Raw genomic sequence first — 15,064 nt, forward strand, 5'->3', positions numbered from 1 at the left:
GTAGATTTTCCATTGGAATGACAGAATTAACTGCTTCTATACAGAAAATTAACATTAGCTAAAGAAAAATGATGATTTTTTTTAAAGAATTTACTAAACTTCATAAAATAAAGTCAACAGACTGGAAAAAGCTGGAAAGTCCATATTGTTATGCAGTTAAAAGTATAACTGTAATCAATTTTAATTTCAACATTTCACAGTTCATCTGTTTCTACCAAAACATTAAATTATTTGTGCTTAGCTAGATTCAAGCAAGCCATTGCCAGACATATGTCTCTCCATTGACATATACAACCTTACAGTTATTTGAAAATAGACAAAAACAGATCGTGAAACAAAAAGAAAAACTATAAATAATATATATATATATATATATATATATATAGACAGTCATGTACAAGGGCAGCCATGTTGTCTTTGAAAAACTTTTACCAAACATTTATAGATTTATGATTAATTGTACAGTTATTGAAATAATCAAAATCTTTTTTAGAACATGAATCAATTATTTTTAACCATTAGAAATACTGCAAACAGCATATGTATATGTTTAACGATACTATCATCATTTTAATATACATTTTAAATTATCAATTGCTTCATTATAAATACACATTTTGATAATTTAATGTTAACACATTAAATGTAGAAACATTTAACATTTCTAAAAACTAAAATAACATTTTATAATTGTAGTATACAGTGCATTGTTCTTAAAACATGTCTCTGTACTATCGTCTTGCATGGGATGCCTCTTATAATATCATGTGCTATGAAGGTGGCTTCTTATATACCGTTACTAGCTAATCTACCCGTTCTTCACACGGGAGTTCCTGATTTTCACTGTTGTAAATATAAATGAGCATTAAAAATTTGGTAAATCTATGGAGCTGTAAATTTTAGAAGTCCTATTGTAAGTAAATATTAATCCATGGCTCTTGGCGTTACCCGAGAAGCACCAATAGCAGATATGGTAAAAAGTGACAGGGCCATTTTTGTAGTTGTTGTAAATTCTACACACTGAAATTGCAATCCAAATTGTGATCCAATTGTCCATTTGGGCGTTATTGTTCATGCAATGCAAGCCCTGCATCAGAAATGAAGTCATTATGTCAACTCCCTTTTCATCTCCTTAGGGGAGGTTTATTAAAATTCTAATTATGTAGTTTTCCTACTTACAACCCGCAGAATACCTATGTTAAATGTCATCTTCCTAACATACCGGGTAGTGAGAGAATTAGTGATGAGTCAGTCAGTGAGTGAGTGAGGGCTTTCACATTTTTGTAGTTTTTTAAATTGTACACACTGGAGGTGCAATCCAAATATTGATCTGATTGTCCATTTGGACATTATTGTTCCCGCAAAGCAAGCCATGCATCGGTAATGACGTCATTATGTTAACACCCTTTTCATCCCCTTAGGGGAGGATTTTTAAAATTCTAATTACATAGTTTTCCTATTTCCCACCTGCAGAATACCTATGTTAACTGTAATCTTCAGAAGATATCGGGAAGTAAGAGAATTAGTGATGAGTCATTCAGTCAGGGAGTGAGGCAGGGCTTTCGCATTTATATATATAGATTTGAACATAAAGTATTGCCAGGTAAAGACCACAATCAGATAAACCAGGACACATGAGAAGGAAACAGATGTAGCAAGACTGAAATATAGACTGAAATATAGAAGGACAAAAGCAAAGGGAGTCATAGGTGCATAAGTTTGATACTGTTATTTTATTTATTATATTTATAGATTAATGTTATTTTATGAAGTTTGTTTGTACCATGATTACCTCAATGTATAAAATTGCATAATATGTTGTTGTTCTATTGAAAATAGATAATAGTACAGTCACAGTATTACATATTGGTATATTCAGTGGTAATATTTGATATGATCGCCTAAAGTTTACTATAGTTATCTTTATGAAAAATAAAAAGAGAAGATAAAAAAGTGTATATATATATATTAGGTATATATATATATATATATATATATATATATAACAGTCCACTGTAGGCGGCACACTGGTCACAAAAGGTACAAAACAGCAGGTTGCAGCAACAACGTTTCGAAGTTTATTCTTCATCCTCAGGTTACCGCCTACAGTGGACTGTTGTATTGACCCGTGGCTCTGCGGGTCTAGGAGGGCACCGGGACTGAGTTATTTGTACCTGGGAGTGCTGCCAAAAGTCGTTTGTATATATATATATATATATATATATATATAAAATCACATTGTATCTCTCAGCTGTGACTGACGCAGGGCACCGGAGCAAACTACATCTGTATACATTGGGAGTGCCATACCGTGTTGTCTATTTTATATATATATATATATATATATATACATACATGAAAGTCTTTGTCTTATTGGTATACCTGAATATCAAGTTAATTGTATTGACTATCCATTACTTTATAGAGAATTACAAACTTATTGAGAAATTCATGTACTGCCTCAAAATGATTCAAACAAATTAAATAATGGGCTATTTGGCTCTTGTTGGCCATTCAGATACTAATTAAACGTTTGAATCTCTATCCTCCATATTATGAAATCATGATGCAAAACATTACAAAGTTATTATTAAAGTGCAACTGATATGACATTTAAGTACCAGTTAAGTAGGACTTTGAGGATTAATGTGATGAGCAATACTAAGACATGATAGGCATCTTCAGAGTTATGAATAAACATTTAATCTCATGACATATTCAAAGATATCCAGATGAAGATGGAAATTTACAACATGTGATAAACATAAACTGGACAAGGGTAGAAAAAAGTAGTAATGAGGCATGGAAAAATAGACTTAAAACAAGTATGCTGGTGGAGATCAGGAACATTTATTTTATTATAGCAACAGTATTCTCCACAGTGTATTAAAGTCATGAATAAACAATAAAAAACAAGACAACAAGGAAAAAGGTGATAAGTGATCCCTGGTTGAAAGCATAATCTACAGGGAAACTATATGATAATGTGTCACATATGCAGACAGTGTCCTGCCAGAAGCTATGGGGATCCAAATTGAAAGTTAGGTGCAAATTACAGTTTTGGGTCAAGGATAAGACATAGGCAGCAGGTAGGGTTTATTCTAGTGATACTATTAACTGAAATAGAGATGTCAGCTACTGTTTGCTGATGAGGATATTTTTTTCACAATTAATAGAGTTTGTGGTACAAGACACCATTGAATATGAATAGTACAATGACAGATAGTGTACTAGGCCAACACAAAGGGCAAACGATCCAGAGAAGATAGAAAATGTGAGTTTCACCTGCCTATACATAGTACTGAAATTAAGAAGAGCTCATTAGGTTCCTAGATAATTGATATAGATAAAGAAGAGATGATGACCTAAGGCACAGCCATTTATGACTTTCACTGATAAAGGAAGTGGATTAGTGATAGAGCCAGTGAAAAAAATAGTGACTGATTTGATAATTAGAAAGACATTGGTTAAATGTAACAGAATGGTCCAGGACAATTATTTTAATGATACATAATTCCCACTAAAAGTGCAATGGGAAATTAAATTAATTAATTAATTAACTTATGGTTATTAAAAAGTGAAAATGTCCATTTGAATCTCCAAATGTTTCATCAAACCTGGAAGCTACACTGATTTGGGAGGTTCCACTGTGTAGGGCTACCACAGCATGGGGTTCACTGCAATGCTGAAAATCAGTCCCTGGCTGGTCAGTTCTGTGGTATTTCTCCTTATGGGTAGGGAAGAGGGGGCACATAAAATGGCAAGCACACTCCAACTCTGAGTTATACGGTCAAGAGTAGTTAACAATGTTTGAACCTCTTAACTGGCAAATTTGCCACTGATGTGTTTGCTTCTGTTACAGGGAATTCAGACTGTAAACTCAGATGGGCCAATAAACAGTAATACAAATAATTTCTGTACTGTGATGTAATACCACAGGATAATAGTAAGAATATTATAAAAAATATTTTTTTTTCTGGCCTCTGATCAAAAGAGATGCAATTTGTAATGGTGAACATATCTCTTCAGGGATACTGGCAGATATGTCTACATTCATTTAATGGTTATTTTTAATTGCAAAACTTTTTGATTTTTAAATATATATTTATAACTAAATTGGTCAATATCTTAAACAATTCTTTTCTTTACTTGAAATGTATTATCTTTTCTGTAAAATAAATGAAAAAAATATTTCAATTATATATCTTGAAAATTAAAAATTCTTCCCTGAAGAGGTCACCAAAAATGTAATTACTTAGATTACATGGGTTAATATAGTATTTAAAATAACATTTATGCCATTTATATTTCTATTACTATTTTATGCATTTTGTAAGATCAACTATTTTATGATTTGCACTAATAAATTATTTATATTTCTATTACTATTTTATGCATTTTGTAAGATCAACTATTTTATGATTTGCACTAATAAATTTCATTTTAAATTTAGAATTGTTCTAAAAAATCCAATCAGTTTTATTCTTGATGCTCAATTTCCTGCCATTTATACAAAATGAATTCACAACTGTAATACACATGCTCCACAAATTTGGCCCAACATCACAATGTGTGTAACCAACCAACAAACAAACATTCTGTTTTTTAGAAACCTGATCTGAAAATAATTTTAGCTATTGATGGCCAACAGTGGAGTACATTTACAACCAAAATACAGATGTAGCCACACTCATCTAGCCTGCAGCTTGCCATTTTCAGAGCATTACAGATCCGGCAAGTGTGCCTGTGACTATGATTTGTGCGTGCATCTAGGTATGCATGCCCATAGGAATACGTGAGCAGCATGCAAACCGTAGTACTATGTCGCACCCGTTCCTCAGTGCGATGCATGTTATCCTGCAGCCGCGACGCAGGCTGAATGAGCATGGCTACATCTGTATATCCAAGGCACAGAGTAAAATCTACTTTGTCCCAGTGTGACCATTGTAAATGCACCTTGATTTCATGAATCAGCATAGTGTTGCTTGCAGAAGAGCAGAAGGAAGTAGTGGGGGCATTACTTACAGTAGTACAGAATTGGCACAGACGTGCACCTAGTTTTCAATGTAGAAACATTATTTCTTTTGCAGATGGCAATTACTGATATTAGATAAAGCTGTAAAAAGTTACATTTTTAGGGCTGTCCCTTGCTGTGTGGAGGGATGCATGGCCATTTTTTGAAGAACACTTTGTGACTTCAACTTGCACTTAAGTAGAGAAACACATTTCTAATGTTAGGACTGTGTTCATCTAGGCACATTTCTAGATTGCTGAGGCATCTCCTGAAATTGGAGAGTAGACACACACTCTTGTGACCTGGAGGGACAACCTTTGTGTACAGGTTAAAATACAAGATGTTTGTGGAGTCCAGTGGGCTTCACAAATAAAATCCAATAAGCATTCACCAATTGTTAAGGAAATTATGATGTGCATCTATTACTTTTTTTTTATCAAGTTATTCAGTACAATTGGCAAATATCTGTATAATCTGTTCCATTAGTCACTACACATTAAGTGATTATATTGGCAATCTACATGCCATTTCATATACCCACCTAGGTGACTCCAATTTTCTTTTGCCAATTTAGAAAGCAAGGTACAGTTGTCCAATGCAAGTCACATCTAATATAATATGTTATAAGTACAGGTGATTATGGTATCATCCTTGTTAAATTGAAAATATTCATATGACAAATATGAAATAAAATTTAAAAAAACACTTAAAGTATAAATAAATAAAGATATACTTTTTGTAAATACATTGTTGATGTATATTTAGATGAATGCAAAATTTAAATATTGCTACCATTAATAATGAATTAAGAAAAGTGCATTCAATTCCCTCAGCTTTCAAGCCCAGGCACATACAGCTCTCATGAGCTTCAGCACTTCTACACGTACCAAGTACAACACTCAGAGTGCCTGGAATGTAATGACAGGTACTGTATGATTCTAGGTTATTTACTAGTATGGGGATTGATTGGCATCTATTAACCTGCTTGTGATGCATAGGTGATGAAGAATGGTCTATGTGAAGATATGTAACCACCCTTGTATAATTATTGCATCCATCAGATAAAAGTAAACATGTCTAAATCATTGTCCTCTAACTGCTTGAGCATCCCCCTATGTTGGAAAGCATAGGATCCTTGTTGCACCTACTTGGAAATGCAGTTTATGCCATGCATACAATAAAAGATGCTGTTTACTTTCATTATAAATGAACCAGAAATAAAATGAAATAATTTTTTTAATATATTTTTAATTGTTTTTTTTTCCATTCCAGCTAAGTCAAAGACTCATGAAAGCCAGAATCACTTCTTCTGAAGAAAAGAACAACACAGGGTATTCTGAAGAATCAACTTTACCAAAAGAAGGGCAACTAGATGATGAAATTAAATTTTATAGTGATAGATATAGTAGCACAGTAGGATATCATATACAGGAGCCAGAAGAATGTGATAATACTGGGGTGTGTCTTCCACTGGCTGAGGCCACCCCATCACTGACAGATGAGGACTTAATCTCTGTGAAAGTGGCTGATTATCACTGTGGAGATCACGATGAATGTCTATATGAAATAGAAGAGAAAGCTTTAAGTTTGGATCATCCAGTCTCAACTAAACAAAGAACTAATCTAGTACAAATCTCACCAGATGTGAAGGATTACATACCACAAAGGGAATCTGAGAAATGGTCAATGGTTGAATGGCAGAATGAGGACATTACAAATAAACATTTTCAGGAAACATCAGAAACAACATCTTTTCCACAAGCTGAGGCTATGCAGTTAACAGAAATGTTGGATGATAATGCTAACCTAAGTTACAGTCAAAATATAGCTAATGTACCATATTTTTCAACAGATGACACAGAGAGAATAAAATATGAGCAAAGAGATATAACTAAAACTGAGACAATAGAACATAGGATGTCAGATAACAATTCTATTTACAATCCAAAAGAGAATGATGAACTCCTAATGATAAGTACAGATAATATGAAGCAGGAATGTCACATATCATTTTCACAATCAGATGTCTCTCGTGATCTTTCTAACAACACTGTCTTTCATAATGAACACACAGTATCAAAAGAAGCAAGTTTGAGTATTGCTTCTCCAGATGATCTGTACCTCTTTACAGAAAGCCAAGTTATGGACACAGGTGAAGAATTAAGTCAAAACACACATCTCATGACTTCCTTTTGCAAAGATGCTAAAACTGTAGTAGAAATCCCTGAGATTTCAGATGAAAAAGAACATATTATTACTGAAACAGACACAGACCTTTCTGATTCTCAAGCTATCCCTACACTACTGTCCAAACAATATTACGTTACAACACAAGACAGCACTACTAGTTGCTGTGATGATAAAAATGGTGAAATATATAATAAAGATGTGGTTTTATCAGAAAATGGGGAACAGTATGATTTTAAGTATCCCCTCTATAAAGAGGAAGAAATTTATACATGTGAAACAGAAAGAACATCACTTGGATCCTGTGACAATGATAACACAGAAAAGGAATTATCTCACCAACCAGTATCATTGCTTGAGTGTCCCTCTTCTGTAACAAGCAGTGCAGCTGAAAATGTGACCCACAGCACATTGCATACATGGAACAAAATACTTGGATGTATTCCAAGTGACATGACACAGGGAAACAAGGTCATCATTGCTAAGATAACGGAAGAAAAAGGTCAAAGTCAAACACATTCTCAAGGTAGAGAAGACAGCAAACCTTCATATATGGATATTTGTGATCGTGGAAACCTATATCCTCAAGAAGAAATTGCAGAAGAGTCAGAGCAAAAATATATACCTGCTTCAGAGACCAGCATAGAACTTTCTAATGAAAAAAATGTGGATATTCATATGTCTATTGGCAGCATGAGCGTTGATAAAAATCAAGAGGGTGAACAGATAAATACCAGTAAATTTAAATATTTCTCTGAAGATATAATTCATACACTTCATGAGGGTGATAAATATGTTTCCAAAGAACAATATGAGCTTCAATTTGAGCCCAGGTCAAATAGTTCAGATGAAGAAAGTAATGTACACCAGTCAGACGCTGAACCTATAACTCAGTCCAATAATAGCTTTGCTGCGTTGAGTGATGATATAGATATGAGTTTGCGGGATGACTGCAATGTCATTTCCACAGATAAAAATGAAGCTGTAGAACTCAAAGACCTTCCAGAGCTAACTATAACAGAGCGTAGCATAAACATAGACACTGTACAGGCTAGTGTGGGGGATGTTATTGTAGGACCATCTATCCTTATCAGTGAGCCTGATGATGAAGGTGTAGATCAGTGCAGTGAAACAGAAGAGCAAAATAAACTAGAGTATACACAATATTATTATCACTCTGATGATTATGAAACTGAACCACATCAGCAAACTCAGTCAGATACAGAGGCCGCAGAGCCCTTGAATATCAATCATGTAAGCTCCAAGGTTTTGTGTTTTATAATGTTTGTGGTGTTTTCCGGCCTTATGTATCATTATGACTTCCTGGTATGTTTTGCCCTCTATCTTTTCTCATTATACTGGCTGTACTGGGAAGGAGACAGAGGTGAAAAACCTGTTAGGAAGGAGTAACAACAATTGTGGATAAGAATTTAATCAGCACACATACATTATGCCAAGGGATTAGTGGACTTTGGGCCTGATTCAGAGGAGGACATGACTGTGTCTGCTCTAATGTCTGTTGTTGGAGTCGCTGGTGTGATAATATGAAAATGCTAGTTTCAGCCTTGTCCTTGTATACTACCATGCGACTCACTGCACAAGCCCTGACCACTTTTAGCACCTGTGCATGCTGTAATACTGCTGGTGGTTCTAAGCAGTAAACCATTGGTGCACCATTGTATAGCGCACACATATTCCGCAGCGCTGTACAGATAATATTTTGCCCATTCACATCTTTCCCTGCCCCAGTGGAGCTTACAGTTTATATTCCCTATCACATGTACACACAGACACAATCCCACTAGGGTTAATTTTTGTTGGGAGCCAATTAACCTACCGGTATATTTTTGGATTGTGGGAGGAAACCGGAGTACCCAGCGGAAACCCACACAAGTACGGGGAGAATATACAAACTCCGCACAGTTAGGGCCATGGTGAGAATGGAACCCATGACCTCAGTGCTGTGAGGCAGTAATGCTAACCATTACACCATCCGTACTGCCCTGCACCTTTGTGCGTACACTCAGGGTAGCGCATGTACATTGTCACATAATCTCTCAACTACGCGAACATCAAAATAGGGCACAGTTTGTGTGCACCGCTGAATCAGGCCCTTGGTGGCAGTACTTATTCATTTTAAGAGACTATCAGAATTCACTACTTATCACTGTTTGAGAAAGGACCATATTATAAAAATATTTGAAATTGTAAAATGCTCGAACATGTTAGTTAATATCTAGAACAGCTGTAGATGAATATTTTATGTTATTTGTGTAGTGAACATGTGCATTGGACCTCAACCTTCTCCTCAAGGCTTGCCAGTATCATTTAGCGGTGTCGTAGCAGCAAAGGCAGATTACACCAATAGTATATAGTGGTATAGGTGTGCTAATCCAAAATTACATTCTTTCAACCAATGTATTCACCTGTGCACCTGCTTGGAGATTTACAAAACATTCAGGTTTTTTTGTGTTTTGTTTTTTTTAAAATAAGGTTGAGAACCACAAGCATAATAGATCATGTACTTCATCATTTTTGTAATGTGTGTTTTGTTACAAGATTGGCATTACTTGTACCTTATGTATTTTCCTTTAATAGAGTGATCTATGTGAAACGTACAGTTCCTGCAATTGAATGGAGTTTGTGTGATACTAAGCTAATGTGTTGTCATTTAGGTTAAAGTACAATATTATGTACAGTACATGTGTTGTAATGTTTCTTATGTAACAATCCACAATATGCTTATTGTCTTCTCGAAGAAATGAAAGGCTAAAGAATGGTACCATACAAAGAACGTAGTAAAGGCTACACAGTAGTTTAATAATAGTAATATTGGCCACTGCACTACAATAGCAGTTTTTGTTCTAGGATTTAATATTAAAGCATCTGTAACTGGGTTATGGAAGTGAAAATATGCAGCAAAAAATTGAATGATTACTGATTTTTTAGAGGACACAATAGTAAGTGCCAATACTGTACCTTAGTGTTAAGGTGCCTGAGTTGAAGGCAAGCCTGTTTGCGGATCGTATCTTGTGTATTATCATACTGCAGAACTGAGCACATGCAAGTTTGGACGATTCAGAATTGTATGCATTTCAATTGAATCTAGACTTATGTCAGGGTTGTGATTGTGACAAGGTGTTCTCATGTAAGCAAAGTTAAGTAAGGGTGTGCTGACACAACTGTGGGGCTACGCAGAGTTGGACTTAAATGTTAATATGACTGTTTTGGGGGGTATATTTTGCATCTAGTCAGTGGCATAATAGGGCAGTACTTCATCAGGGATACTGGCTGCAGGGTGCCATTCCAGGCACCATATTAGCCGAAAAGTAAGGGCTGTGGGACAGCAATGGTGCCACTCATTGCCCTGTATCCGTGCAAACACACCAATCGCAGACCCCTAGTTGTGGCTCTGCATCTAGTATAGGATGATGATGATCACTAGTAAGAAGATAATGATACACAGAGAGCGATGGCATCGCAAGATGTGCACAACTCTGCATAAAGGCAAATATATATACATTTTTTTTCTGTGAAGTTTCCTGTGGAGGGGCATACTGTATTCTTGATATACTTCTACATCAAGGTGTACTGTGTCCTTATGACATAGAATAGAAATGTATTATGTATCTGTTTCACACCATTTAATTGTTATGTTATCACAAAGGTTGTTTGGAGAGAAATTGTTCTCTACACTATATTTCAATAAAAATTCAGGTACCAACTAAACAGTGTGAGTTTCATGCTTGAAAATATATTTTTTTAAATGTAGCTACAATATCCAAATAACAGAAAACTAAAAACATACAGCACCACAATGTTACCTGGTGGTGACTGCTAATTGCACTTTCTGTACCTGAAAGTGGGCCTGTAATCTTTTTATTGATTAAATGGACAGCGCTTTGTGCATTATGTAGAAAGTAAAAGTAAATAGAAAGGTATAATAAAATGGCTGATAGTCCAGAAGAGCACATAGTGGGGCTGATTCTGAGTTGGAAGCAAAAAAAAAAAAAAAAGCCAGTATCTTTGCACCTGCACAAACCATGTTGTAATGCAAGGGGTGCAAACACATTTATTATTTTGCATGTGGGGTAAAAACTGTCTCTTTTGGAAGCGTCCTATCACTATTGGGATCATTTATAAAAGTGCTAAACAGCTAATAATGCTATGCACAACTGCATTTCTATCTATGAGTAGTAGTATTATATGAGATTGCATATATGGTCACAATGACCTGTATGGCAGTGTTTCATGGGGTGAGTTCTGAGTACCAAGAACCCCCCCAACCCCCGACAGACCAATTTTTACCTCTAAATGGAGCTGCAGACTGCAATTTTAGCCCCACCCTCCCAAATCACACTGCAAATTGCCAGGGTAGAAAGGTTAATTAAGGTCACTCTTGAGGGTGACCTCAATTAACCTCGCGGCTAGCAGCAAACTGCAAAGGTCCCACCATTGGCTATAATGGAGGATCGCAATCCTCTATTATAGCCGGTGCGCTCCGTCTGATTGACAGGCCAGGAGTGCACAGCCAATCAGGAGAGCGCTATGACATGGCGCTCCCTGATTGGCTGCCGGGTCCTCTAGTGACAGCAGTCATGGGGGTTCCCGGCATTCAGGGAAAGGGGATCCATGTGTAAACATAGATACCCTTTAGTTGCGTGGTTCTGAATTTTCAGTTTGTTTGTTTTTTAACCCATGGATGCCTACAAGGAAAGAAGAGGACCGATCTACACAGGATTTTGTGTGAGTATATACATTTTTTTTTACAGGTACCCTATTGGATTCTACATGGACAAGTGGACGTGAATGGCGGCATGGGATGTAGGTAGATATGTATGTAATTTAGAGATGTGCGGCGGATACTTTTCGTGTTTTGTGTTTTGGCTTTGGTTCTAATTCCATTTTCGTGTTTTGGTTTTGGCTTGGTTTTGCCAAAACCACCCTTTCGTGTTTTTGTTTTTGTTTTGGATCTGGATAATTTTTGATAAAAACAGCTAAAATCACAGAATTTGGGGGTAATTTTGCTCCTACGGTATTATTAACCTCAATAACATTCATTTCCACTCATTTCCAGTAGTGATGAGCGAGGTTCGGTTTTACTCGGTTTTACTCGGTTTTACTCGGTTCTCAAAACGGCATCTTATTGGCTATCCAAAACACGTGACATCCGTGAGCCAATAAGATGCCGTTTTGAGAACCGAGTAAAACCGAGTAAAACCGAGTAAAACCGAATCCGCTCATCACTAATTTCCAGTCTATTCTGAACACCTCACACCTCACAATATTGTTTTTAGGCCTAAAAGTTGCACAGAGGTGGCTGTAGGACTAAGCTAAGCGACACAAGTGTGCGGCACAAACACCTGGCCCATCTAGGAGTGGCACTTCAGTTGCAGACAAGATGGCACTATTCAAAAACTAGTCCCCAAACAGCACATGATGCAAAGAAGAAAAAGCAGTGCAATTAGGTAACTGGATCGCCAAGCTAAGCGACACAAGTGTGCGGCACAAACACCTGGCCCATCTAGGAGTGGAACTGCAGTTAGAGACAGGATGGCAGATTTAAAAAATAGGCCCCAAACAGCACATGATGCAAAGAAGAAAAAGAGGTGCAATGAGGTAGCTGGATGACTAAGCTAAGCGACACAAGTGTGCGGCACAAACACCTGGCCCATCTAGGAGTGGCACTGCAGTGGCAGACAGGATGGCAGATTTAAAAAATAGGCCCCAAACAGCACATGATGCAAAGAAGAAAAAGAGATGCAATGAAATAGCTGGATGACTAAACTAAGCGACACAAGTGTGCGGCACAAACACCTGGCCCATCTAGGAGTGGCACTGCAGTTACAGACAGGATGGCACTTAAAAAAACTAGTCCCCAAACAGCACATGATGCAAAGAAGAAAAAGAGGTGCAAGATGGAATTGTCCTTGGGCCCTCCCACCCACCCTTATGTTGTATAAACAGGACATGCACACTTTAACAAACCAATCATTTCAGCAACAGGGTCTGCACACGACTGTGGCTGAAATGACTGCTTCTTTTTTGGTGGGGGCCCAAACAAACCAATCAATCTCTCCTAGCACAAACTAGCTCTACAGAGGCAAGATGTCGACCTTATTATCATCCTCCGATTCCTCACCCCTTTCACCGTGTACATCCTCCTCACTGAGTATTAATTTGTCCCCACTGGAATCCACCCTCACAGGTCCCTTTCTGGAGGCAATTGCTGGTACAGGTCTTCCCGGAGGAATTTATAATTCATTTTGATGAACATCATCTTCTCCACATTTAGTGGAAGTAACCTCCTACGCCGATCGCTGACAAGGTTACCGGCTGCACAAAACACTCTTTCGGAATACACACTGGAGGGGGGCAACTTAGGTAAAATAAAGCCAGTTTGTGCAAGGCCCTCCAAATTGCCTCTTTTTCCTGCCAGTATGGACTGTCTGACATGCCTACTTGGATGCTGTCACTCATATAATCCTCCACCATTCTTTCAATGGTGACAGAATCATATGCAGTGACAGTAGACATGTCAGTAATCGTTGGCAGGTCATTCAGTCCAGACCAGATGTCAGCTATCGCTCCTGACTTCCCTGCATCACCGCCAGCGGGTGGGCTAGGAAATGTTATCCTTTTCCTTGCAGCCCCAGTGATGGGAGAAATTGAAGGAGGAGTTGACAATTTACTAAAAATCCCGGTTTTTGCACCTCTGCACCACTGCTGGAAAGAGAGATACCGCATAGGCTTTAAACCTAGGATTGAGCACGGTGGCCAGAATGTAGTGCTCTGTTTTTAACAGATTGACCACCCTTGAATCCTGGCAAAGCAAATGAAGAGCCCCATCCACAAGTCCCACATATTTTGCGGAATCGCTCCGTCTTAGCTCCTCCTTCAATTTCTCCAGCTGCTTCTGCAAAAGCCTGATGAGGGGAATGACCTGACTCAAGCTGGCAGTGTCTGAACTGACTTAACGTGTGGCAAGTTCGAAGGGTTGGAGATCCTTGCACAAGACGGAAATCATTCTCCACTGGGCTTGAGTCAGGTGCATTACCCCTCCTTTGCCTATATCGTAGGTGGATGTATAGGCTTGAATGGCCTTTTGCTGCTCCTCCATCCTCTGAAGCATATAGAGTGTTGAATTCCACCTCGTTACCACCTCTTGCTTCAGTTGATGGTGGGGCAGGTTCAGGAGTGTTTGCTGGCACTCCAGTCTTCAGCACGCGGTGGCAAAATGCCAAAAGTGGCCCACAATTTTCCGGGCCACCGACAGCATCTCCTGCACACCCCTGTCATTTTTCAAATAATTCTGCACCACCAAATAATTTGTATGTGCAAAACATGGGACATGCTGTAATTTGCCCAGATGTAATGCACGCACAATGGAGGTCATTCCGAGTTGGTCGCTCGCAAGCGGATTTTAGCAGATTTGCTCATGCTAAGCCGCCGCCTACTGGGAGTGAATCTTAGCATCTTAAAATTGTGAACGATGTATTCGCAATATTGCGATTACACACCTCGTAGCAGTTTCTGAGTAGCTCCAGACTTACTCGGCATCTGCGATCATTTCACTGCTTGTCGTTCCTGGTTTGACGTCACAAACACACCCAGCGTTCGCCCAGACACTCCCCCGTTTCTCCGGCCACTCCTGCGTTTTTTCCGGAAACGGTAGCGTTTTTTCCCACACGCCCATAAAACGGCCTGTTTCCGCCCAGTAACACCCATTTCCTGTCAATCACATTACGATCGCCAGAACGATAAAAAAGCCGTGAGTAAAATTCCTAACTGCATAGCAAATTTACTTGGCGCAGTCGCAGTGCGAACATTGCGCATGCGCATTAAGCGGAAAATCGCTGCGAT

At 37.9% G+C, this 15,064-nt stretch overlaps 1 protein-coding gene across 1 annotated transcript in view; it reads left to right on the top strand.

Moving 5' to 3' along the window:
• The window catches only part of PPP1R3A (protein phosphatase 1 regulatory subunit 3A), a 147,696-nt gene extending 136,766 nt beyond the window's left edge, over nucleotides 1–10,930 (top strand). Inside the window, exon 4 of the mRNA XM_063927266.1 lies at nucleotides 6,287–10,930. Coding sequence (XP_063783336.1) covers nucleotides 6,287–8,611 — 2,325 coding nt within the window. The 3' untranslated portion in view covers nucleotides 8,612–10,930. The remainder of the gene's footprint in view (nucleotides 1–6,286) is intronic.
• The last annotated feature ends 4,134 nt before the right edge of the window (nucleotides 10,931–15,064 follow it).

Source organism: Pseudophryne corroboree, chromosome 6 (genome assembly GCF_028390025.1).
Source record: "Pseudophryne corroboree isolate aPseCor3 chromosome 6, aPseCor3.hap2, whole genome shotgun sequence".
Lineage (NCBI taxonomy): Eukaryota > Metazoa > Chordata > Amphibia > Anura > Myobatrachidae > Pseudophryne > Pseudophryne corroboree.